This window comes from Pristiophorus japonicus, chromosome 4 (genome assembly GCF_044704955.1).
Source record: "Pristiophorus japonicus isolate sPriJap1 chromosome 4, sPriJap1.hap1, whole genome shotgun sequence".
NCBI lineage: Eukaryota > Metazoa > Chordata > Chondrichthyes > Pristiophoridae > Pristiophorus > Pristiophorus japonicus.
Window position 1 is genome coordinate 198,730,975 of NC_091980.1, and position 26,846 is coordinate 198,757,820.

Genomic DNA, 26,846 nt, shown 5'->3' on the forward strand with positions numbered 1-26,846 from the left:
TATTGCACAAGATAAACGTTCACGGGGTTGGGGGTAATATATTAGCATGGAGAGAGGATTGGCTAACCAACAGAAAACAGAGAGTCAGGATAAATGGTTCATTCTCAGGTTGGCAATCAGTAACTAGTGGGGTGCTGCAGTGTTCAGTGCTGGACCCCAACTATTTACAATCTATATTAATGACTTGGAAGAAGGGACCGAGTGTAACATAGCCAAGTTTGCTGACGATACAAAGATGGGAGGAAAAGCAATGTATGAGGACACAAAAAGTCTGCAAAAGGACATAGACAGGCTAAGTGAGTGGGCAAAAATTTGGCAGATGGAGTATAATGTTGGAAAGTGTGAGGTCATGCACTTTGGCAGAAAAAAAATCAAACAGCAAGTTATTATTTAAATGGAGAAAAATTGCAAAGTGCTGCAGTACAGCACGACCTTGGGGTACTTGTGCATGAAACACAAAAGGATAGTATGCAGGTACATCAAGTGATCAGGAAGGCTAATGGAATCTTGGCCTTTATTGCAAAGGGGATGGAGTATAAAAGCAGGGAAGCCTTTCCAAAGCTATACAGGGTATTGGTGAGGCCACACCTGGAATACTGCATGCAGTTTTGGTTTCCATATTTACGAAAGGATATACATGCTTTGGAGGCAGTTCAAAGAGGGTTCACTAGATTGATTCCGGGGATGAGGGGGTTGATTTATGAGGAAAGGTCGAGTAGTTTGGGCCTCTACTCATTGGAATTCAGAAGAATGAGGTGTGATCTTATCGAAACATGCAAAATTATGAGGGGGCGTGACAAGGTGGATGCAGAGAGGATGTTTCCACTGATGGTGGAGACTAGAACTAGAGGGCATGATCTTAGAATAAAGGACCACCCATTTAAAACTGAGATGAGGAGAAATTTATTTTCTCAGAGGGTTGTAAATCTGTGGAATTCGCTGCCTCAGAGAGCTGGGACATTGAATAAACTTAAGACAGAAATAGACAGTCTGTAACCGATAAGGGAATATGGGGTTATGGAGAGTGGGCAGGGAAGTGGACCTGAGTCCATGATCAGATCAGTTATGATCGTACTAAACGGCAGAGCAGGCTCGAGGGCCGTATGGCCAACTCCTGCTCCTATTTCTTATGTTCTTATGGATTGCTATCTATCATCATGCCCACTTTTTTCTGTGCCAGAGCATTCCTACTTACAGCCTGGCCAGAACTGGAGTAAATACCATTGTGTGAATGGTAGGCAGACAAAAATGATAAATTCCTTTGGAATCAAAACACTTGACCAGTACAATGTGAGGTAACTTTCATAACTGTTGTGCTACCAAAGCACTTGGAATTTAACTGATTCATCCATCTACGTCTAAACCTGAAAACAAAAATCATACAGAATCGAAGTAATTCTTTATTTCATTTTTATTCACTACATGTCCAAAATTTTTATATTAAAAAATTCTCAACTGGTCACAGCTCTTCATAAACTTCCAACGTTTGCACAGTAAAATAATTTTAATAATCACATTCTCATAAAAAAGAAAGTTGCAACAATGAACTTTTTCAATGAACTTGTAAAAAATGATTTTTTTCCCCCGTAGTAAACAACATATATCATCTTAGTTCTTGTATGCATAAGCAGTTATTAAAAAAAAAATCATTTAATTAACATTTATGTACCTTAAATGACAACAGTATGTTGCATTCTTTCTGAACTTGTGTAGGTAAAATAATCATTTACAGTTTCAGGTGAAATCTTCACACATTGTTGCATTAACTGTAATGAGTATAACTAGAAGAGTCCATACTATATACAGTATTTGTAAAAGATTGTAATATCCATTCATTACCATCTAGAACCTCCTCTTCCGCCAAAGCCACCCATGTCTCCATAGCCACCTCTTCCTCCATAGCCACCTCTCCCTCCATAGCCACCCCCCCCTCCATAGCCACCCCCCCCTCCATAGCCGCCACCACCACTTCCTTGGCCTCCTGCGCCACCCCAGCCACCTCCTCCACGGCCACCTCTCCCTCCACCTCCACCACCCCTGCCACCCGCACCTCCTTGGCCACCACCCCAACCACCTCCACCACGACCACCTCTCCCCCCATCTTGTCTCTTCATCCACGGCGGCATCTCTGGTGGTGGTGCTTCTATTTCAGATGGTCTACCTCCTCGATCAGGCACTCTCCCCATCAGGACCTGCCAAAGAAGACACATATTTAAATGTGTGATGAAAACAGCAAAGAGTGGGTCTTTTTAATTTAAAGGATCCAAAGCAAGGCATTACAGTACTGATCAGATACATTATCACTGTGTATCATTAAAACTATGTTCCCATAAGGATTTATTAACTTGGAGCAAGGGAATATAAATCGGAGGCAAAAGGTTGCTGGTAGCTTCAGTGAAGCCTTCAATAGGGAAATAGGGAGGAGAGATTTAAAAAAAAAAGACAAGTGAAGAACCTCCATTCTGGCTCTGGCACAGAAGTTACGGCAGAGACTTATTTAATTGTTACATGATAGTTGCATGCTTTAGCACCCTTATGATGTAGCGACTTGGAGAACTAATTATCTACTAATTGTACAATTATCAAACCTCACAAAGTAACTTTAAAGGCATACAAGGCAGAAGAGTTTTACTAGAATTTAATTCCTTGCAGTCAAATAGCTTCACCTCTATTCTTGCTTTATATGCATTAAAAAGAATCAAGTGCCAAAAGAAATTACAGTCATTATATACTTTCGATCCCAAGTAGAGGGAACACAATTAACAGTGTAAAGAATATGCACTTTAGGTGCCATGGAGGAGGTAAATCGCCAGTTTGAAAATTCCATATCTGCTTAACACAGTAAAAACACAACTAGCTAAGCTATCAATCACACTCATACGTGGGACACATTAATTTAGACTTTGTTTATCAGTACACTAGCACATCAAAGCACTTAATTGATAGTCAGCCCACTGTCAAATACTTGCACATATATAGAGCTTTATCAAGTGGCAGTGTTTCAAAGTGCTGCACATAATAATTTCCTTCAAAGTGCAGTGACCTAAATATAGCAGCATTCTGCACCAATCTCAAACAATAATGAGATGAATCACCAGTTAATATTATTAGTGATATTAATTGAGGTGAAATGTTGATCAGGACACTGGGCAAGGTCCCTGATGCTCGTTGAATGGGACCATCCATCTAAACATGTTTAAAACAAGTTAAACTGAGATCTTATCTGCCAGTTCTGGTGGTGCTGGTTTTATCCTGGTGAAATTACCATAACTGAAAAATGTCTCACTCTCATGACAATGTTTAGCCCCGGTGACATTGCCGATCACAAACTTAATCCCATTTAATCATTTTAGTTAATGTTCCAAATTGGGGAAAAGTGCTGATCCAGTCTCATGGAATACATTTTTTCTGCTTGTAATTCTCCAATCATTTGGATTCGATAGTCATAAAACATAGCTGGGAGAAGAGGCAAGGGGAGGACAAATTGTGCAAGAACGTAGGAAGCTGAACACATATGAAATTTAACACTTAGCTTAAACATATCAGATGATCATAGATTTCAATACAAATCGCAAACCCATCCAGTTATACGTTTATTGTCATGGAACATAGCTGTACAACGAGCACCAATGCATTCTTCATCTTTGGCGGTTAAAGTGGAAATTTTTTTTTTTAAAAAAGGTATCATGTTGGCACGCTACACCATACGGTCTGCTTGCAGACTTTGATGTCCAACATGCTTTCTCCAAGATTCTGCACATAAATTTTGCCAAAAGGCATTCATCAGTTCTAGTAGTTATAAAGTAATCTATTGCACTAAACATGAACACATGTTTACAAAATGCTAACAAAAAGTTCACCAGAAACACGAACCAGTATTTTCTCTTTTCTATTTTTATTTTGCACTTGTACATTTGAAATTTGATATGCAAGATTATATCCCAAATGTCTTGCATAGGTGATCTTTTATATTGTAAATTTATTCCATTACACCAGAAACATTTCTTTAGATCCCAAAAAAGAGTCAGTTCAAGCTGGTCACTCCTCAGCTGCAAGTTTTTTCTCAAGTACGCAGAGGAGCAACTCAGAAGATTAGGATGCAAGAAAGTAGTTAGAAGTTATTTTGTTTAAGTCAAACAAGATGATCCAGAGGTGGGGAAGCATAGCATATTCATCATTTTGTATTTTTATGAAAAGACAAGTTGCACTGATTAAGTTAAATGAGTTGATCATAACTGCTGCTCTGTACGTTCACTTGCTGTCTGAGGAGTAAAGCAACTTAAAATATTTTGTTCTAGCTTCTTTTCAAGTACAAACAACCAATGCTCCCTCTAATATTTTTCCATGCGAGGTCCCTTTAAATTTGCTGCGCGGTTGCTATGCAGCATCCCTTTCAGTGGCAGGAGCTGGTGAACGGCCTGCGCAGAATCACGTGAGTGGTGCTCGGCAGCAGACCATTGCAGAACCCCATATACTGAAAGATTAGAGAAGCACAAGAGGGCACTTCTGAAAGACATACTATCCAGTTCATGTGTCAAAGAGTTCACACATTGCCAAATCCCCAGGGTTCTGCGACCACACAGAGATATTGGGATGTCTGAGACAATGCCAGAATACAAGGTATGTGGCCGACACCATCGAAACAGAGAAGATCTGCAGGAGGCTGAAACTTGTAATCCAGTTATTCTCAAACCTCTCTGAACTTTGCTCTTCACAGCAAATGTTTTGAGACCAGGCCCACCAATATATTTTCATACTATTTCACATCTGACCACCTATAGGGCCCAAGTTTCCACATGATTTGCGCCTGATTTTTAGGAGCAACTGGTGGAGAACGGACTATCTTAGAAATCGCAATTCTCCACATTTTTTTTCCTGCAGTTCTAGTCAGTTAGAACAGTTTCACTTTGAAACAGAATTTTTTCTTCAAAAGGGGGCGTGTCTGGCCACTGACGCCTGATTTCAAAGTTTCCACAGTGAAAACGTACTCCAAGCTAACTTAGAATGGAGCAAGTGAAGATTTTTGTAGAACTGAAAATACCTGTCTACACATTAAAAAATCAGGCGCAGGTTACAAATTTGGCGTCCAGAACGAGGTGGGGGGGCAAGGGAAGTAATTAAATTCTATAATAAATCCTTATTTATACTTATACAAATAAATCCAACCTGAATAAACATTTATAAGTAAAGAAAAGATTAAATAAACCATCTTCCTACCTGTGTGAAAGTGCTTCAGCCAGGGAGAATGCTGCAGGAAGCCTCACAAGCTGAGGCAGCCATTCGTTCCCACGGGGGGGGGGGGGGGGGGGGGGAAGGAGGCAGCCGTTCGTTCCCGCGGGTGGGTAGGAGGAGGCCGTTCCCGATGGCGGACGGGGGGACGGCTGCCTCAACTTTCTGCAGCCTTCTCACTGCTGCAAGAAGCATCAGTACTGATGGCAATGTGCTTTTATTAAAAAAATGTTCAAAAATTAAACATCTACAAAGAACTACAAAAATGGCCGCTTGCCAATGTTTCCTTCACACTGCGCGTGCGCGAACGCTCCAATGCGCACGCGCAGGGTTGCCGGCAGGAAAAAAACTAATTTAAATGGTACCCGCCCCCTCCCACTTACAAAATCGGCGAGAGTGGTAGGCTCCGCCCCCTGGGCGCCGCGCCAAGCAAACATGGAGCTGCAGGGCGCTCCAGAATCGCGCGTTTTTTTCCGGCGCGAAAAATGGGCGCCCAGCTCGGAGGGGCGCCCGTTTTTTATCGTGTGGAAACTTGGGCCCATAGAAACTGGTAGAACTGGGAAAAAAAACTGCTGCAGTAACTGTCTGGAAGTTGAATGGACTACTAATGAGGCCCTTCTCGGTGCTGCACAAGCTGCAGTGCAAAGATGACGGTGTCAGAACCACAAGAAATTGGTCCAAGCGACCTCATTTGTGGCCCCTAAAACAGCTCACCAGTCCTGGGAGACATAAAAATCTGCCAGCTCTCCATGGTTGCAATGAGTATGGTGGGGTGTGAAGCAGTGGGTGGCAGCGTTCCTCCAATTTTATGTGGAGCCAGGAGGAACACTTCTACTACACAATCAGGCAAGTGGAAAAAAATAATTACCTTTCAGCGGTCCTCCAGCTGGTTTAGCTGCCAAGCGCCCGGGAATACTGACCGCAGTATACACTATGCAAATAGGGGCCCAACATCCATTTCAGATGTGCGCCGTTGACATCTATGCAGGAGCCTTTCAAATATGGTGGGTGGCACATTTCCATTATAGAATGAGCCACACATGCCATCTACCATATTGGACAAATTAGGCACATTTTTACACCTGTTAAACAGGTGTGGTGCGATCCAATTTCTAGGCCAGCGATTATTTCGCTGCTCATCCCTCCCCGCTTCTTTCACAATCACTTTTCTTTATTTACTGCTCTGCCTCTAATGCTTCCAGTTCTCACTCTTGAGCCCATCAGTTTCTCTCTTGCTTATCCTTGATATTTTTTTTTCTTGCTGATTCTTTGTCCTCTGTTGCTCATTTGGAGCATTTTACAAGTTGGCTCCCAATGTCCCTTCTTGAGTATATTATGCAATTGCCTTTTTATACAGATATTCAGTCTGTCTATTTTGCCCTGCTCAAAAGACAAATGATACTGGGGAGGATTTGGGTGACCCAATATCCTGCAGAAAAGCAGAGATGGAGATGTAGAGTCCTAGCTAACATTTATGCACTTGCTTTTTAGCTACATGGAACCTCATAAGTGTTCCTTACTGATAAATAATAATCAAAATACCTTTATCTTCAAAAAATATTATGTTGCAAGTATGTAGTGAAATTCTACACATTGATAATTCAACTGCAATCATATTACGTGTTGAATCTTTGAACTTGGCTGAATGCATCAAATGAATTGTCCATGGCATCCTGAGAATAGTGGGCTCTGGATAGCACAATGCATTTAAGATGTCACTCAAATTGTTTTATCACATCAGCAAGTTCTATGGAAAATGTCTCATCCCTGTCTACCTGTAATTAGCAGCTTTAAAATCATGAAACTCAACACAAAGGGGTGATTGAAAGATGCCAATTATACAGGTATCTTCATTTTATGACATTCAGATTCTGTAACTTTAGTACAGTATCCTTTCCATCTTGCATATGAGCTCAAACATCAATTGGGTTTCAAATGTTCAGTCGGTCACAATTACTGATGCACATATAAAAGGTGATTTATTGACCATAACACTGAAATAAAACTGAATATGGTGATTTTATTGGTGTTGTGATTTGAGATTTAAAAAAAAATATCTTTCTATTCAGAAAGAATGTCCCTAAATTCTCCAATGATTTTCCTCTCCCTGTGAGAAAAGCAACTGGCATGTGCTCATTACCTTCTCTGACAATGCAAAAGTCATATGTGAAATTACAAGTGCGAAACTGCCTCTTGTATTTACTGGTTCCACTCCACCACCTGCAGTAATGCATCACTTCAGTGAGTGCTGTCCAAATCTAAAAGTAAGTGTGTGCTCAAATGCAACCAACCCTACCTTATTAACAGCACAGGATGTTCCTTCTCGTAAGGAGCCACTGCTGGTCTTTATGATCTTGGACAAGTCCTCACGAGCAGCCAGGAGATGTGCTAGAGTTACAGTAGATATCAGGGACAAAGTGTGCCTTTTTGGTTGATAGACCTTTGCCAAAAGGTCTGTATTTGCCTAAAAAAAACAAAACTCTAAGTTTTATTTTTCTGTTATTGTGAATTACAATGGTTTGTTTACTGAGTGCCAACATCATTAAACGTATTACTGAAAAATAATGTGTTCGTTCCCGATTAGAATGGTTTCTTGACATTTTGAACGCTGTTGGCTTATGTTTCCTCTCTAATAATCAAAACAATAGCGCTGCTGATTTGAAAGGCTGGTTAGTTAAACTGGAACCAATTTAGCTAAATTTACAGGAAATAAGCATTTTATTGGCCATAGCGAATGCATGGCTCTGGTCTCCATTTTTCCTGAGCTAGAGGTGTAATTTTAATTCATAGAATGGATCCCAGCATCGGAGGATGTGCCTTTTATGAATGCGCAGCATAAAACTGGAAAAAAAGGCCTAATGTTTTAACGGTGAAGTTACAACATGGATAGCTAAAGGATATATAGCATAGAATAGTCAAGTGAACGTTTCTCAGACTGGTGAGATAAAGTCAGTAGTGCACCCCAAGGATCCAAGTTGGGATCTTTCTTCCCCCATATATATAGAAATGATTTGAACATGGAAAAAAATTGGCTGATGATACCAAATTAGGAACAAGACAAACTGTGAGGGAAAACACAAGAAGATATAGAGAATAAAGGAGGAGGCATATGCAGCTCATTAGATAAGTTGAAAATAACACATTCTGGGAAAAGGAACAGCAAATTGAAACACACCAAATCCTCAATGAAATCTTGAAGTGCAGATGTAGAGATTTCAAAACCAAGTATGCAAGAGGCAAATAGGATTTTTGATTTTAAATATGCAGGCAAGGAACAAAAAGTAAGGTGATAATAGGGCTCAGTTGGCCTACTGTGTGCAAGTTTAAGAACCAGAATGTAGAAAATATACTGGGTACAAGAAAAAAGTACAGCTTAGATTCACAAAAAGATAACAGGAATGGGAGGTAAGCGCTTCATTTAATGGAGAAAAGAAGTTTACGGGGAAGCAAATAAAAACAGAAAATGCTAAAAATACTCAGTAGGTCAGGCAGCATCTGCGAAGAGAGGAACAGATTTAATGTTCAGGTCGATGACCCTTTGTCAAAACTGGAAAAAGTAAGAGATATCAGGTTTTAAGCAAGTGCAGAGGAAGGGAAAGAGGGAGGGGAGGAAAGAACAAAGGAGAAGGTCTGCGATAGGATGGAAGACAGAAGCGATTAAAATGACAAAAGGTATAATTGTACAAAGCAAAAGGAGATGGCAATGGAATAAGTAAAGAAAAAGATGGTTCTAGATGAAGTGCAAATGGGAACAGTAGAATCATCCACAGCTGCTATCTGAGAAAATGGGGGCAGAGGTTATGATCAGAGTCTAGAAGGCTTTAAAGTGCCTAATCGAAAGATTAGGTCAGAGTGGAAGTGGAGCGGAGAATTAAAGTGACACACAACCGGATGCTCGGGGTCACGTTTGCGAACTGAACCGGGGTGTTCGGCAAAAGCAGTCGCCCAATCTGCGTTTGGTCTCCTTAATGTAGAGGAGACTGCATTGTGAACAGTGAATACAGTATACTAAATTGTAAGTACAAGTAAATCACTGTTCCACCTGGAAGGAGCGTTTGGGGCCCTGGATGGTGGGAAGGGCAGAGGTAAAAGGGCAGGTGTTGCATCTTCTGCCCATGCTTGCATGGGAAGGTGCTGTGGGAAGAGGAGGGGTTGTTGGGGGTGATTGAGGAGTGGACCAGGGTGTTAGCTGAGGGAACTAAGTTTATGGGGAAATTTGTGTTCAAAATTATGAAAAGGATGGAGAAGATATATAGTGGTAAAGGAGAACAAACCAAGGATTAATACTAAAAGCATAAAAGAGAGGAAGAAATGTTTCATGCACCTTCTGCATGGGAACCCAGAGGACGGGAGCACGCTACTCAGCGTGGGAAGAGCCGGCTCCTCCGGGACCACCACTTTCGGAAAAATTCTCTGGCTGGAGGAGTTCGTCTGAAAGAAGCCTCCGACTGGAATTTCAAGGCCATATTCTCGATCATCATGCCAATAAAAAAGCTATCATCTTCTGTTACTCATGCAGTACTGAAGGAGTGCAGCACCGTCGGAAGTACCGTCTTTCAGATGAGACGTTAAACCAAGGACCCGTCTGTCCTCTCAGGTGGACCTAAAAGATTCCAGGGCACTATTTCGAAGAGGGGAGTTTGTCCTGACCAATATTTATCCCTCAACCAACGCCACTAAAACGAATGATCTGGTCATTTATCTCATTGTTGTTTGCCATATAGGCCCTAATCTGTGGAATCCTCTCTCTAAACCTCTCTCTCTTCTCATTCAAGGCCTTCCTTAAAACCTACCTCATCAACCAAGCTTTTGGTCACCCATTCGAATATCTCCTTCTTTGGTTTGGTGTCAATTTTTGTCCGATTATGCTCCTGTGAAGCATCTTGGGATGTTTTTCTACAGTAAAGGCACTATATAAATTCAAGTTGTTGTTGAGTATTAATCTTTCAGACAAGTTTTGTCTAGGTCAACACCAACCTGTTACCCTACCTTTAAATATTGTAATAAGATTTAACGATTTACAAGATAGCCAGAGAAGGTTGAAACAAATAAAGTTACTTAATTAGATTTATGGTTGTAACATTAGGAATTTTGTACATAATGTGAACTCACTCAATTTAAAATGATCGAGTACAATGTTGCACAAGGCTCTCCTTCACCTACAATGAAGCCTCTATTATCCATTACTCCCATTATTCTTGGTCTCACCTTCTGAGGAATCAGTAGACCACTTAGAAACATAGAAATTTACAGCGCAGAAGGCCATTTCGGTCCATTGTGTCTGCGCCGGCCGACAAAGAGCCACACTTGACCACATTGCAGGGAAAAGCTTTACCTTGGTGCTGACAAAACACGTGGTTTAAGGCAACTCAGAAATACTGTTTTACTCCTGTTAACAGCCTAAGTGGGTTATAATTGAAATTACACTGGTCATAGCTATTTAGCTTTGATGCTTAAACTATGCAGCGACAATGGTCTTCCCTGCACTTGTTTTAAGTATGTTAGTGTAATCTGCATACATTAGCAATGCATGGAAATTAGGGCTATGATAATTGAAACAACTGTTTTAGTTAAAAGGCTATTAATGATGCGTGATCTTGGTTAAAGGCAGTTAAAGAAAATCCATGACACATTCTCCATGAAATTAAAGGATCAGTGTTGCCAAACACACCCCGTGCTCTGGAGGAAATGACCAGTTGGTACAGTAATACGCTATTTAAAATGGCAGTGTGTGGAGCACATTAACTCAAGTGGCAGCACAGCTCCTTCAATCTCAAGCAGCACATTGCAAATAATGGCCTGGAATTTGTGGTCCGGATGCCGGAGAACTGGCAGCGTTTGCAGTCATTCTGCCTTTGAAACTGACCGCAGCTTTAGGATTTGCCACAATGCACGTCCTGAAGTTTTGGTCCGTCATTCACTGTTCCGACACTGGCTGCGCTGTGCCACACCGCTGCCCACAACGAGCCGGCAATCAGCAAAATCTCTCAAATCAGGGAAACTGATGAAAGCTTTGTCTCTTCCGCAATAAATACGCGGTCCAACTATCTTTCATTATGTAAATAAAAATGACAAACATTTCATATATCTTCTCGTATCTGAAGGCAATTTTTGTACAAAACAGCCATTATTTAAATCCTTTTGAGTACTTAATTTTCTTTTCAAATTTTAAAATACATATTTCATTCACAGAATCATTGAATAGTACAGCACAGAAGGCCACCATTTGGCACATCGAGTCTGCGCAAAAAAAACTGTATTTTTGTTTTCAAACAAGGGCTGTCTTTAGAAATGTATTTCATTGGGTTTTCTCTAAATAAACTGAAAATTAATAGCATTGTTGCACCCAAGAAACATTTCACAGTTGATTTTTTTAAATCCCGATGCACATTTCACCCTCCATTTTTCTAACTTTTCCAGACAACATACAAGTGACCTGCACTTATGCCTTTACCAGGGCCGCTCTGAGCCAGTCACTAGGGGTTCAATTTTCCCCAGTGATTTGCGCTGTTTTTTTTTGTTGAGCAGGCTGCTTTTTTGGGCCCAAGTTAAAAAACCACAGTTTCCCCAATCAATTTACACCAATGTAACTCAAGTTAGTTACGATTTTTTCAGGTTAAGTTTTTTTTTCAGCCAAAGTGGGCGTAACCTGCCACCCGCACCAATTCTGGCCATTTAGGCAAGTTTGGCCAGATGGAGAGTTAAAAGAAAATCGGCACAGGTAAGTGCAGCAGATGCCCGGACAGCAGCAGCAGCAGGAAAGGTGTGAGAGATGGAGAGGTGGGAGGGGAGCCTTTCGGGTGTAGTTAGGTGCGGGGACTGGGAGGGAGGAGGCCATTCGGCCTGGGATAGGGATGGGGGAGCGGACCGGGAGGCCACTCGGCCTGGGATAGGGTTGGGGGAGAAGATCGGGAGGCCACTCGGCCTGGGATAGGGTTGGGGGAGCGGACTGGTAAGGTACTCGGGGCCAGGGTCGGACGGAGGAGCGGACCGGCAAGCCTTTTGGCCAGGGCTGGGGGACCAGGACTGGCAAGGCACTCGGAAGTTGGGGGGGGGGGGGGGGGGGGGGGGAGGGGGAGCTGGACTGGCACTGCAAAGGGGCTGGGGCGGTGGTAGAGGGACCGGCTTTAATAATTAGAGGTACGTTATATTTTAATGTGTTTTTAAGTTGATGCCAAGTGTTTTAATGGCCCTGAAATTTCGATGTCCCGTGTCCATACGAAATTCCTACGGACCCGGGAAGGCATTGGAAAAGTTGGGTTTCAGCGCGCAATGCGCATGCGCTGAAAACCGGCTTTTCCGATCTGTCAAGTTTCTGGCTTGACAGATCTCGCGCATATCGGGAGCGAGGACACTTGCAGGGCAAGATTTCCGATATTTACGAATATCTTGCCCTGCAAATGTCCTCAAAAATCTTGCGCCTGAAAAAGCAGGCGTATAGCCCACTTTTACAAGCACAAGTGTTTAAAAATACATGAAAACATTAAAATAAAATAAAATAAACACATATGAAGACATACTTTGTTAAAAACCCTCCCCACTACGGTAAGTTTATTTTAAGGCACCTTAAAAAAAGTCAGGAAAATATTATTTTTTTATAAGAATTTTAATTTAAATGATTCTTAAATATGCTATGTATTTTTCTATTTTTTGCGTATTTGGCTGGGGGGGATTCTCATTCATAATAATGGGAACGCCAACTTACGGAGTTCCCATTATGATGAATGAGAAAATACTGAACCTTGATTGGCTGCCCAGAGCCATGTGACTACAGCTCCAGCCCTGCGCACGTCCCAACGTACACACGCTCCGATGCATAGGAGTGAAGGCCTCAGGCTCGGAAGTTCGAGCGGGCACAGCAGCAACAAGCAAGTGCGCAGTTTTTTTTTACCTTTTTTCTTTAGTTTGCCTACGGGAAGACCTCTAGCGGAATTTCAGGCCCATTGTGTTTTTTAATTGATGCAATGAGTTTTAATGTGTTGGGAGCTGGCTGTATGTTTCACTTAGCAGTCTCAGCTCACATGGTGTCCCTGGTTACCATGACAACCCGATCTTTTTGGCGCATATCAAGGCTCCAGCCCCAAAACTAAAGGACAGGTTAGGCCATGCCAAAATGAAGAAATCCAACAGGGAAACTTAGAACATTTTTTTTTGGCGTACTTGGGCCCCCAAAAAACGGGTTTTGGGGAACATTGACCCTAGGATTGATGAGCAATGTAGCCAAGTAAGCAACTCCTTCCTTAAAATTTCCCGCCTCTCTTTTCCCCTGCCCCACCCCACTCAAAAGGAGGAATCCTGGCTTCTGCCTGTCACTTTAGACAGAAATTGTGAATTCATTGAAGGACTGAATCTGTACAGCAGGGAGCACAATTTAAATTAGTTTTTAAGTAAACAACCCCCTTCATACCTTTCTAGCTTACCCAGAAAGCACTTAAAATTTTCCATAACCACTCTCATGCTGACATGATAGGGCAAAAATATTAAGCATACTTGGGTTTATTTTAAAACACCCTACTTGTGAACATTTATTTAGTACTTATATACTACTTCAATCCACAGTGCATTCCACAGTACACAAAAAACAGGGTTCTCAATTTTAAGTTAGAACGCAGTCACAGATGTCGACTGTTACCTTTGCTTTGTCAGACCACCCGAATGACTGGACAGTCACATCTAAACGTTTGATCAACATTCTTCTGCGGCACTCGTACTCACTGGTGAGAGCAACATTAATTGCCATAATGTTCTCCTGAGCAGAAAAAAGATACAAATACAAGTTACTATCCATATTACACAGGCCCACTAAAGATAGAGGGTCCAACAGCAGTTGAGCTGAACTGTTAAAGCAGCCAAGCAATACTTAAATCTTCTTAAATAATTGGCTTTAAAAAAGATTGTTTCAGGATGCAAGTGATTCTGGCACAACTGTACTTAATACCCATCCATAGACCTCCGAGAAGATGGCCAGGGCTCCTCTTGAACAGCTGTAGTTCTTGTGGCGAAGGTATATCTCCGCAAAGCTTTTTATTTAATAAAGTCGCTCAAACTTGTCACACGTGAGTACAAGAGCTGGTTTTAAAGATATTACAAACTACTCAATCTAAAAATAAGTGATCACAAGATAATTGCAGATGAGGAAGATCATTTGACAATCTTAATTTATCCATCCAGTGAGATGCTAATGACAGCGCCCACCCCCCACCACCACACCACAACATCCAATTTTTAAAAAATGATTCCAAAGTTTTCATCTCCACGACTATCTGAAGTTTATCACACACATTGATTGATGCATGAAGAAGAATTTTCAAATATCATCCTAAAATTACCTTTTCACTAGCTTGAGCACCTGTCCCCTAATCTATGTCTACAATTTAATTTGAATTAATATCTTTGGTTAACTTTTTTTTTACACCCCTAACAACTCTACAAGATCACTTTTTCAGACTCATCCACACTAGGCTGAAAAGTCCAAGTTTCTCCAGTACTTCCTCAGAACTTAGGCCCCTGACACTGGGGATCAACTTAATGGCCAAGAATTTGCTGCAGTAATAATGGCGAGGCTGTCAGCGCCCAGTTATTACTGGGTTAAATTGACAGTAACTTCTGGCGTCCGCACATGCGCAGTTATAAGTGGAAATTTGGAAGTTGCTGTCAGTGATATCCTGCTCCTCCACAGACTGCGCTGTTGCAGTCTTTGCCAATGGAATCACTACAGAAATCATGATTAAGGCATGAACTTAAACTTAGTACCCAGTATTATCGCACTAAAGACTGATAAAAAACTTGAGCCTTGTTCATTACTGCTGAACAACTTTACTGGCCTGAACAATTAATTTTGCAAGTGTAGAGTCTAATTCCCTCAGAAGAAAATTAATTGTAGCAGATTTTCTAAAAAATATATTTTTTTAGTTTGTGTTTTTCTATTTAAGTTTCTCCCTTAATCCCATGTGTATATCCCAATCTTTATTTTGCTTTCTGTACCATAATTTAAAGGTTATTTATATTTCCTGATTTTTACTTCCTACTTTGCCATCTGTGAGGATTCTACAATCTGATTGGTTGAGCAGCCTCCCTGCTGCTTGCCCTGTTGACAGATACCACAGATCCCCTGTAGAAGGTATCAAATTGAAACTGGAAAAGAGGAAGTCTACGCTCTAGAGCCCGCTAAAATTTTGTGAACGGCAAGCCCCATTCCTTCGCCGCTGACCACAATAACATGGATGATAGCCTACTGACAGAGCTTGAAAGTCTCTTATTTCTTGGTGTTCAAAACCAGACACAGTACCCAATATACGGTCTGACCAGAGCATTAGAAAGTTTGCTGCAATTGTCAAGATGTTGGCGGACAATGTTCCCCCTAATTTTTGTTTGGGTGCGTGGTCCCCTTAACGGGCTGTGCAGCCCGTTATTCAAAATTTCGTACATGCAGTAAATCTCTCATTCAAAAGCCGGTAAGCGACCTCCAGACAGCGCGCAGCATAACGGGAACATTGTTGGTGGGTCATGAGCCAATGTAGGCAAATGGGCACATGGTTGATGGGTGAATGGGACGTGCTGCATGTTAGGATACATGCAGCAGAGGTTTGGATGAGCTCCAGTTCATTGAGGGTAGAAGATGGGACGCTGGTCAGGAGAACATTGAAAGAGTTGAGTCCACTAAATAACAACATAAATGTAATATTATGCATGTTGTAACGGCAACACAGAATACGCTCTCATTTAAAAAAAAATTTTATTGACCATCCCTAGATACCCTTCAAGAGAGGGTAGTGAGAAGGCTTTTTGAACCGCTGCTGTCTTGCGGGGGGGACGGGGACGGGACATGATGAAAGTGTAACGGGGGTGGGGGTGGAAGCAGTAGTGTTAGCATTGTGAACTCTGGAGCTGGACTGTCACAATGATGAATTAAATTACACATTGCATCTTAATTACCCTTGAGCAGGCAGGATTAAATGACATATTCCTGACAAACTGTTGAGTGTCTTGTCCTCCAAGGGGACCAATAAGAAATTTGGCCTTGTCCTTCAAGGGTCCAATCAGCAGTTTGCTGTTGAAAATAGACAGGGCCATTACCTCCTGACTTTTATTGTGTTAGCTATGCAGTTCAACATCCTATTGGCCTCATTGATTGCTGCTCTGCCATGGATGGAAATGTTTAGCATTGAATCTACCAAGACTACTCCTTTTAACTTCTTATTAGCTATTTCAACATCATTCACTAAGTATCTGCATTGTGTGTTTTTCACTTTACACATTAAATTTCACCCGCCAATTTTCTGCCCACTTACATATTTTGTCCAATTCATTGTCATCTCTGAGCTGCCTCTTACGATTTCATATTCTCTTTTAATTTGCTATCATTTGCAAATCTGACCACTTTCCATTGTTTTTCTGAATCCAAGTTGTTTATGTAAATGAGAAACAGTCCTCGCCCCAGCACCGAGCCCAGAGGTACTCCACTCTGTATTTCCCCCAACTACAATAGCAAGAACTCATTATTTCCTCTACTTCAGCCAATTTCTTATCATTTCACATAGCTTTGAATTTAATTCGCGTTTTGTGTGGATTATTTTTAAATCAAAACCCCATTGGAATGACATGTTGAACATGTACTTTTACTTTGGTGTGCATGTACTACTAATAATTTTGAACAATGTGATCTGTATATAGTTAGTGATTTACAATTGCTCTGGAAAAGGCAGCAACAAAGAGGATGAAATACAATGAGATGGCGAAAAGGAGACACGGAAACCTGAACTAAAAGATAAGGGAATTAAATTACGACGCCATAGATATAATAAATGGACCAGGTCAATAAATAATAAGACAAGTAGGAGAGAAGGCTGAAGCAAGGACACTGGTTAGATCAGTTTAAGTATTACTTTGTAACCCCACTTAGGTGTGCCATAATGGATATTTGGTACATTAAACAAATGCAATTTCTGCAATAAGGTGGTGCACTCCAATATAAAACTACTGCACGAGGTATTATAGACCAAGCACCATCATCGGCACAATTTTTTTTCCTATCCATTTTACTTTAAACACATTCTTTAATCAATCACTGCTAAATGATACAATTGGAGGGGAGGCAAAAATGGGAAGCAGAGAGAAGAGCAGCTGGTTTGGGAAATCTATTAATGCCACTATGAAAAAGGATTGTGCATGTTAATTTCTCTCTTGTACACCACTGGGTTCAGTAGCTAGTCGATGCCAACACAGATCAACAGTCAGGATTTTATCAAAAATCTTGAAAGAGTTTCATTTTTCATGAGGGAAGCCAGTACAAATACTCATTGTTTTAGCAGGAGTGCAGTGAGGGGGAGAAAATTGATGTCAGATGGTGCAAACTAGCTTGGCAGACAAAGCACATCCAGAATATTAAAAAAATACAGCTACCCCTTGTATCCAAAATAATGTAAAAGAATGCATTGAAACAAGGTTATTTTCCCTATAGAAGCACATTTTTTGTGATATTGCTCAATTGGAGAATATGTTGTTTCATGAAGACAAGGTCGTATGATTAACACAAATGGATGTTGCGTGTGTTCACGACTGAGTCGGAGGTTATGTAGTTTTATAATGACAGGAGAGTTACAGCATGTAACAATGTATAACGAGAACAAATTATACATCTTTCTGTAATTTTAGTCATTTCTTTCCCAATCTGAAGTTATTTTATTAGATGTCTTTGTTTGTTCACCTCTCTCTTATTGTTGTCACATTTATCTCCCTAGTATCTGCACCACTCTGCCTTAATTCCTGTTCTCAATTCCTTTGTCGCTGCTTCCTTTAGTCTCCTCTATTTTCTTCAGTGTCCATCTGGTTCTGTTACACATTGCTTTACTAATTTACTTGGAATTAGAGTTCAAAAGTAGCAGGAAAAAGCCACAGCCTGAGAGAGAGTGGACAGGACCTTGAGATAATAACGATGGTGAAGATGAAGTATAGGAGCATTGGGGCATGGGGAATACTTGGTGGAATTATAGCAGAGTACAGAGAGGCTGGGACTGCTGAATCAGTGCAGCTTCCGGGGGGCAGGGGATGTGCATGTGATTTGGTGCTGGAGGTGGATGAAAGCTGCAACCAGAGTAGTGGAGGTACTGAGGGCAGAGCAAAGAATTGAGCCAAGAGGACTAGAGCACTGATAGGGTCGAGGGAGATATGAAGGGGAGAAATCAAGCTGACACCAGTGAGGAACTGGAAGCACTGGGGAAGGGGAGTGGAATGTGGAGCTAGAAGCAATCGAGGATATGCATAAGCAACGGTGGGTAGGTGAGAAACAGAAAAGCGGGGTAACAGGTGCCACAAAAAGTTGTATTTGAAGAAGCCAAGTTCCGAATATGGCAAATAATTCAGAGTGTCAAGAGGACACCAGCTCGATTGATGTGTGGCCGCCACATGTCTTGAAGGTGCCAATAGTGGGCACGCTTAACTTGGTTGCAGCATTCTAAGTTTGGAGCAAAATAGTATGTATTTTTATGGCTTTCTTTCTTAATGGCTTTTTGTGCAGAATGAGAGAAAAAAAACTCATCTTCTTGTGCCACTCTAGCTACAAATATTAGTAATGTTAAAGCTGTAAAAAAAAGTTTCTATCTCAACTTCTTTTTGCCTCTTTCTCCCTTCCTTTCGAGCTCATGCCTTCAAACTATACCTGGTCAATAGAAGTGTATGCATTTAACAACTATAAATCATGGATAAGATGCATTCGCCCATAAACTCATTGCCAAAATTCCCTGGATTCTGGGGAGGTCCCAGCAGATTGGAAAACTGCAAATATAACGCCCCATTTTAAAAAAGGAGGCAGGCAAAAAACAAGAAACTATAGAGCAGTTAGCCTAACATATGTGGTTGGGAAAATGTTGGAGTCCATTATTAAAGAAGCAGTAGCAGGACATTTGGAAAAGCATAATTTGGTCAGGCAGAGTCAGCATGGATTTATGAAGGGGAAGTTATGTCTGACAAATTTGTTGGAATTCTTTGAGGATGTAACGAACAGGGTGGATAAAGGAGAACCAGTGGATGTGGTGTATTCGGACTTACAGAAGGCATTTGACAAGCTGCCACATAAAAGGTTACTGCACAAGACAAAAGTTCATGGGGTTGGGGGTAATATATTAGCATGGATAGAGGATTGGCTAACTAACAGAAAACAGAGAGTCAGGATAAATGGTTCATTCTCAGATTGGCAATCAGTAACTAGTGGGGTGCCGCAGGGATCAGTGCTGGGACCCCAACTATTTACGATCTATATTAAGAACATAAGAATTAGGAACAGGAGTAGGCCATCTAGCCCCTCGAGCCTGCTCCGCCATTCAATAAAATCATGGCTGATCTGGCCGTGGACTCAGCTCCACTTACCCGCCCGCTCCCCATAACCCTTAATTCCCTTATTGGTTAAAAATCTATCTATCTGTGATTTGAATACATTCAATGAGCTAGCCTCAGCTGCTTCCTTGGGCAGAGAATTCCAGATTCACAACCCTCTGGGAGAAGAAATTCCTTCTCAACTCGGTTTTAAATTGGCTCCCCCGTATTTTGAGGCTGTGCCCCCTAGTTCTAGTCTCCCCGACCAGTGGAAACAACCTCTCTGCCTCTATCTTGTCTATCCCTTTCATTATTTTAAATGTTTCTATAATATCACCCCTCATCCTTCTGAACTCCAACGAGTAAAGACCCAGTCTACTCAATCTATCATGAGGTAACCCCCTCATCTCCAGAATCAGGCTAGTGAATCGTCTCTGTACCCCCTCCAAAGCTAGTATATCTTTCCTTAAGTGAGGTGACCAAAACTGCATGCAGTACTCCAGGTGCGGCCTCACCAATACCCTGTACAGTTGCAGCAGGACCTCCCTGCTTTTGTACTCCATCCCTCTCGCAATGAAGGCCATCATTCCATTCGCCTTCCTGATTAACTGCTGCACCTGCAAACTAATTTTTTGGGATTCATGCACAAGGACCCCCAGGTCCCTCTGCACCACAGCATGTTGTAATTTCTCCCCATTCAAATATTCCCTTTTACTGTTTTTTTCCCCCCCCCAAGGTGGATGACCTCACATTTTCCGACATTGTATTCCATCTGCCAAACCTTAGCCCATTCGCTTAACCTATCTAAATCTCTTTGCAGCCTCTCTGTGTCCTCTACACAACCCGCTTTCCCACTAATCTTTGTGTCATCTGCAAATTTTGTTACACTACACTCTGTCCTCTCTTCCAGGTCATCTATGTATATTGTAAACAGTTGTGGTCCCAGCACCGATCCCTGTGGCACACCAATAACCACCGATTTCCAACCCGAAAAAGGACCCATTTATCCCGACTCTGCTTTCTGTTAGCCAGCCAATTCTCTATCCATGCTAATACATTTCCTCTGACTCCGCGTACCTTTATCTTCTGCAGTAACCTTTTGTGTGGCACCTTATCGAATGCCTTTTGAAAATCTAAATGCACCTCATCCATCGGTACACCTCTATCTACCATGCTCGTTATATCCTCAAAGAATTCCAGTAAATTAGTTAAACATGATTTCCCCATCATGAATCCATGTTGCGTCTGCTTGATTGCACTATTCCTATCTAGATGTCCCGCTATTTCTTCCTTAATGATAGCTTCAAGCATTTTCCCCACTACAGATGTTAAACTAACCGGCCTATAGTTACCTGCCTTTTGTCTGCCCCCTTTTTTTTTTTTTAAACAGAGGCGTCACATTAGCTGCTTTCCAATCCACTGGTACCTCCCCAGAGTCCAGAGAATTTTGGTAGATTATAACGAATGCATCTGCTATAACTTCCGCCATCTCTTTTAATACTCTGGGATGCATTCCATCAGGACCAGGGGACTTGTCCACCTTGAGTCCCATTAGACTGTCCAACACTACCCCCCCGAGTGATAGTGATTATCTCAAGGTCCTTCCTTCCCACATTCCCGTGACCAGCAATTTTTGGCATGGTTTTTGTTTCTTCCACTGTGAAGACTGAAGCAAAATAATTGTTTAAGGTCTCAGCCATTTCCACATTTCCCATTATTAAGTCCCCCTTCTCATCTTCTAAGGAACCAACATTTACTTTAGTCACTCTCTTCCGTTTTATATATCGGTTAAAACTTTTACTATCTGTTTTTATGTTTTGCGCAATTTTACTTTCGTAATCTATCTTTCCTTTCTTTATCGCTTTCTTAGTCATTCTTTGCTGTCGTTTAAAATTTTCCCAATCTTCTAGTTTCCCACTAACCTTGGCCACCTTATACGCATTGGTTTTTAATTTGATACTCTCCTTTATTTCCTTGGTTATCCATGGCTGGTTATCCCTTCTCTTACCGCCCTCCTTTTTCACTGGAATATATTTTTGTTGAGCACTATGAAAGAGCTCCTTAAAAGTCCTCCACTGTTCCTCAATTGTGCCACCGTTTAGTCTGTGTTCCCAGTCTACTTTAGCCAACCCTGCCCTCATCCCACTGTAGTCCCCTTTGTTTAAGCATAGTACGCTCGTTTGAGACACTACTTCCTCACCCTCAATCTGTATTACAAATTCAACCATATTGTGATCACTCATTCCAAGAGGATCTTTAACTAGGAGATCGTTTATTATTCCTGTCTCATTACACAGGACCAGATCGAAGATAGCTTGCTCCCTTGTAGGTTCTGTAACATACTGTTCTAAGAAACAATCCCGTATGCATTCTATGAATTCCTCCTCAAGGCTACCCCGTGCGATTTGATTTGACCAATCGATATGTAGGTTAAAATCCCCCATGATTACGGCCGGTCCTTTTTCACACGCCTCCATTATTCCCTTGATTATTGCCCGCCCCACTGTGAAGTTATTATTTGGGGGCCTATAAACTACGCCCACCAGTGACTTTTTCCCCTTACTATCTCTAATCTCCACCCACAATAATTCAATATTTTGATCATTAGAGCCAATATTATCTCTCACAACTGCCCTGATATCATCCTTTATTAACACCTCCTTTCCCTTCTTGTCTATCTTTCTGAATTGTCAGATACCCCTGTATGTTTAATTCCCAGTCTTGGCCACCCTGCAACCACGTTTCTGTAATGGCCACCAAATCATACCCATTTGTAATGATTTGTGCCGTCAACTCATTTACTTTATTTCGAATGCTGCGTGCGTTTAGATGGAGTGTTTTAATACTAGTTTTTAAACCATGATTTTTAGTTTTGACCCCTCCTGCAACCCCTTTATATTCATACATAGTCATTTCCTATCTCCTTATGGTTTACACTTATCCCAGTGCTACTCTGCTCTGTTGCCTCCTGCCTTTTGCATTTTTTCTTGGGGTCCTGTTCATCAGAGCTCTCACCCACTCTAACTAGCTCAGAGCCCTCCCCCGGGTTCCGAATACTCCTCGCACTGAGGCACCGAGCTTTCAGGCTTGCCTTTTTATTACACTATGACCCTTTAGAATTTTGCTATACAGTGGCCCTTTTTATTTTTTGCCTTGGGTTTCTCTGCCCTCCACTTTTACTCATCTCCTTTCTGTCTTTTGCTTCTGTCTCCATTTTGTTTCCCTCTGTCTCCCTGCATTGGTTCCCATCCCCCTGCCATATTAGTTTAACTCCTCCCCAACAGCACTAGCAAACACTGCCCCTAGGACATTGGTTCCGGTCCTGCCCAGGTGCAGACCGTCCGGTTTGTACTGGTCCCACCTCCCCCAGAACCGGTTCATATGCTCCAGGAATTTGAATCCCTCCCTGCTGCACCACTGCGCAAGCCACATATTCATCTGAGCTATCCTGCAATTCCTACTCTGACTAGCACGTGGCACTGGTAGCAATCCAGAGATTGCTACTTTTGAGGTCCTATGTTTTAACTTAGCTCCTAAAATTCATCTCGTAGAACCACATCCCTTTTTTTACCTATATCGTTGGTATCAATGTGAACAACAACTGGCTGTTCACCCTCCCTTTTCAGAATGTCCTGCACCCGCTCCGAGACATCCTTGACCCTTGCACCAGGGAGGCAACATATCATCCTGGAGTCTCGGTTGCGGCCGTAGAAACGCCTATCTATTCCCCTTACAATTGAATCCTCTATCACCATCACTCTCCCACTCTTTTTCCTGCCCTCCTGTGCAGCAGAGCCAGCCACGGTGCCATGAACTTGGCTGCTGCTGCCCTCCCCAGATGAGTCATCTCCCTCAACAGTACTCAAAGCGGTGTATCTGTTTTGCAGGGGGATGACCGCAGGGGACCCCTGCACTACCTTCCTTGCACTGCTCTTCCTGCTGGCCTTCCATTCCCTATCTGGCTGTGGACCCTTTACCTGCGGTAAGACCAACTCGCTACACGTGCTACTCACGTCATTCTCAGCATCGTGGATGCTCCAGAGTGAATCCACCCTCAGCTCCAATTCCACGGATACACTTCCCGCACACGTAGTCGTTAACGACTTGGAAGAAAGGCCCAAGTGTAACGTAGCCAAGTTTGTTGACGATACAAAGATGGGAGGAAAAGCAATGTGTGAGGAGGACACAAAAAATCTGCAAAAGGGCATAGACAGGCTAAGTGAGTGGGCAAAAATTTGGCAAATGGAGCATAATGTTGGAAAGTGTGAGGTCATGAAAAAAAAAAATCAAACAGCAAGTTATTTAAATGGAGAAAAATTGCAAAGTGCTGCAGTACAGTGGGACCTGGGAGGTAATTGTGCATGAAACACAAAAGGTTAGTATGCAGATACAGCAAGTGATCAGGAAGGCCAATGGAATCTTGGTCTTTATTGCAAAGGGGATGGAGTATAAAAGCAGGGAAGTCTTGCTACAGTTATACAGGGTACTGGTAAGGCCACACCTGGAATACTGCATACAGTTTTGGTTTCCATATTTACGAAAGGATATATTTGCTTTGGAGGCAGTTCAGAGAAGGTTCATTAGGTTGATTCCGGAGATGAGGGGGTTGTCATGAGGAAAGGTTGAGGAGATTGGGTGTCTACTCATTTGAATTCAGAAGAATGAGAGGTGATCTTATCGAAACGTATAAGATTATGAGGGGGCTTGACAAGGTGGACACAGAGAGGATGTTTCCACAATCTTAGAATAAGGGGCTGCCCATTTAAAACTGAGGTGAGGAGGAATTTCTTCTCTCAGAGGGTTGTAAATCTGTGGAATTCGGTGCCTCAGAGAGCTGTGGAAGCCGGGACATTGAATAAATTTAAGACAAAGATAGAGTTTCTTAACTGATAAGGGATTAAGAGGTTATGGGGAGCGGGCAGGGAAGTGGAGCTGAGTCCATGATTGGATCAGCCATGATCGTATTAAATGGCGGAGCAGGTTCGAGGTCCCGTATGGCCTACTCCTGTTCCTATTTCTTATGTTATGTTAAACCCATCTGATCTCAGCACATTTGAATATTATTCAATCGATCGTGAAAGAAGAGATTCAGCATCCCCAGGAACTTTCTGGATTAACTCTCAATCTGTATTTAAGGAAGACAGATCAACTGCTCATAAGCTGTTCGGCAGAGGATTGTGCGCATACACATAAATCATATGTCTCATATTCATGGTACACAAGATCTGCAGTTGTATATGAAAATGCAGAGCTTGAAGGTCACTAACTACTCTTGATCTAGTCATTCATTTATAGAAGAACTATTGGCCATCCATCAGCTCTTGGGTACAGTAATTAATACAATTTGCCCACCATCCATTTATGTCTTTGTAAAGTAACCCCAGCAATCCAACAAGCTACTTATTGATAACTGGTCTATAATTGAGTGTACAGTCAACTTAACATCGCTAGTAGGAAAGAATAATGCAATGCCCACTAAAAGAGAGAACAGAAGAACATCTGGAAACAAAAAGTATAATACAGGTACAACGTCTCGAATCCAGAATTCCGAAAACCGGAACTGACTGAAAACCGGACATTTTTGAGGCGGCCAAGATGACGACATCGGGCAGAGAGGGACGAGGAATCCGGTAAAAAAAAATGCAGCGCCCGGGGAGGGCCATGAGAATCGGAGGGCGGCAAGGGGCGGAGGGAATCAGCGGGCAGCGAAGAGAATCGGCTGGTGAGGTCCGAAATCCAGAAAAATCCGAAAACCAGCTCGGTCCTGAGGTTGCCAAATGTTGTATCTGTAATGAATAGTCTGCATGGGTTTCAAAGGTGAAAATCTTGCTTGAACAACCCTATTGAATTTGTTGGTGGTAACAGAGAGAATAGACAATAATAATGCAGATGATAGAATTTATCTAGAATTTCAAAAGCCCTTCAATGAGGTTCCCCATAATAAACTAATGAATAAGGTAAGAGAATGCAGAGTGAGGAGACAAGTAGCAGAATGGATCGCTAGCTAGCTTCAAGACAGAAAGCAGAGAGTGGGAGGAAAGGGCAGAAGGCAGAAGTGGTGTTCCACAAGGATCAGTGCTGGGACCACTGCTGTTCACAATTTACATTAACGATTTACACTTTGGAATCAAAAATACAATTTCTAAATTTGCAGATGACACCAAATTGGGGGGCGGGGGATAGTCAATATTGAAGAGGACGGCAATAAACTTCAGGAGGACATTAAAAAGCTTGCAGAATGGGCAAATAATTGGCAAATTATGTTTAACACAGATAAATGAGGTAGCACATTTTGGTAGGAAGAATAGGGAGGTCACTTATTACTTAGAGGTTGCGAGTCTAGGTGGGGTAGAGGAACAAAGGGATCTCGGAGTACAAATACATAAATCACTAAAAGTTGTGCCACGGGTTAGCAAGGCCATTAAAAAAGCAAACCAAGCACTAGGGTTTATTTCTAGAGGTATAGAATTGAAAAATAGGGAAGCCATGCTAAACCTATATCGAACCTTGGTTAGAGCACATGTTATAAAAACGATATAGAAGCCCTGAAGAGGGTGCAGAGAAGATTTACAAGGATACCAGAAATGCGAGAGTTTACATATCAGGAAAGAATGAACAGGCTGGGTCTCTTTTCTCTTTAAAAAAAAGGCTGAGGGGTGACCCAATAAAGGTCTTTAAAATTATGAAAGGTTTTGATAGAATGGAAAGAGAGAGAATGTTTCCACTCGTGGGGAAGAGCATAACTAGAGGCCATCAACATAAGATAGTCACCAAGAAATACAATAGGGAATTCAGAAGAAACGTCTTCACCCAAAGAATGGAACTCGCTACCACAGGGAGTGATTAAAGCGAATAGTGTAGATGCATTTAAGGCGAGGCTGGACAAGCATATGAGGGAGAAAGGAATAGAGGATTACACTGATACGAGTTAGATGAGGAAAGACGTGGGGAGGCTCGTACAGAGAATAAACTCTGGCATGGACTGGTTGGGCCAAATGGCCTGTTTCTGTGCCGTATATTCTAAGTATACAGAGGCAGACAAAAAGCAGGAAACTATAGATCAGTTAGCCTCACATCTGTGGTTGGGAAAATGTTGGAGTCCATTATTAAAGAAGCAGTAGCAGGACATTAGGAAAAGCAAAATTTGGTCAGGCAGAGTCAGCATGGATTTATGAAGGGGAAGTCATGTTTGACAAATTTGCTGGAATTCTTTGAGGATGTAACGAACAGGGTGGATAAAGGGGAACCAGTGGATGTGGTGTATTTGGACTTCCAGAAGGCATTTGACAAGGTGCCACATAAAAGGT

The 26,846-nt window shown here is 41.9% G+C and overlaps 1 protein-coding gene across 1 annotated transcript in view; it reads right to left on the reverse strand.

The window, feature by feature from the left end:
* Positions 1–1,393: 1,393 nt before the first annotated feature.
* Positions 1,394–26,846, reverse strand: part of fam98b (family with sequence similarity 98 member B) — a 50,180-nt gene continuing 24,727 nt past the window's right edge. The window contains exons 6-8 of the mRNA XM_070878988.1: positions 13,862–13,978; positions 7,526–7,693; positions 1,394–2,192 (exon numbers count right to left, since the gene is read on the reverse strand). Coding sequence (XP_070735089.1) covers positions 1,836–2,192; positions 7,526–7,693; positions 13,862–13,978 — 642 coding nt within the window. The 3' untranslated portion in view covers positions 1,394–1,835. The remainder of the gene's footprint in view (positions 2,193–7,525; positions 7,694–13,861; positions 13,979–26,846) is intronic.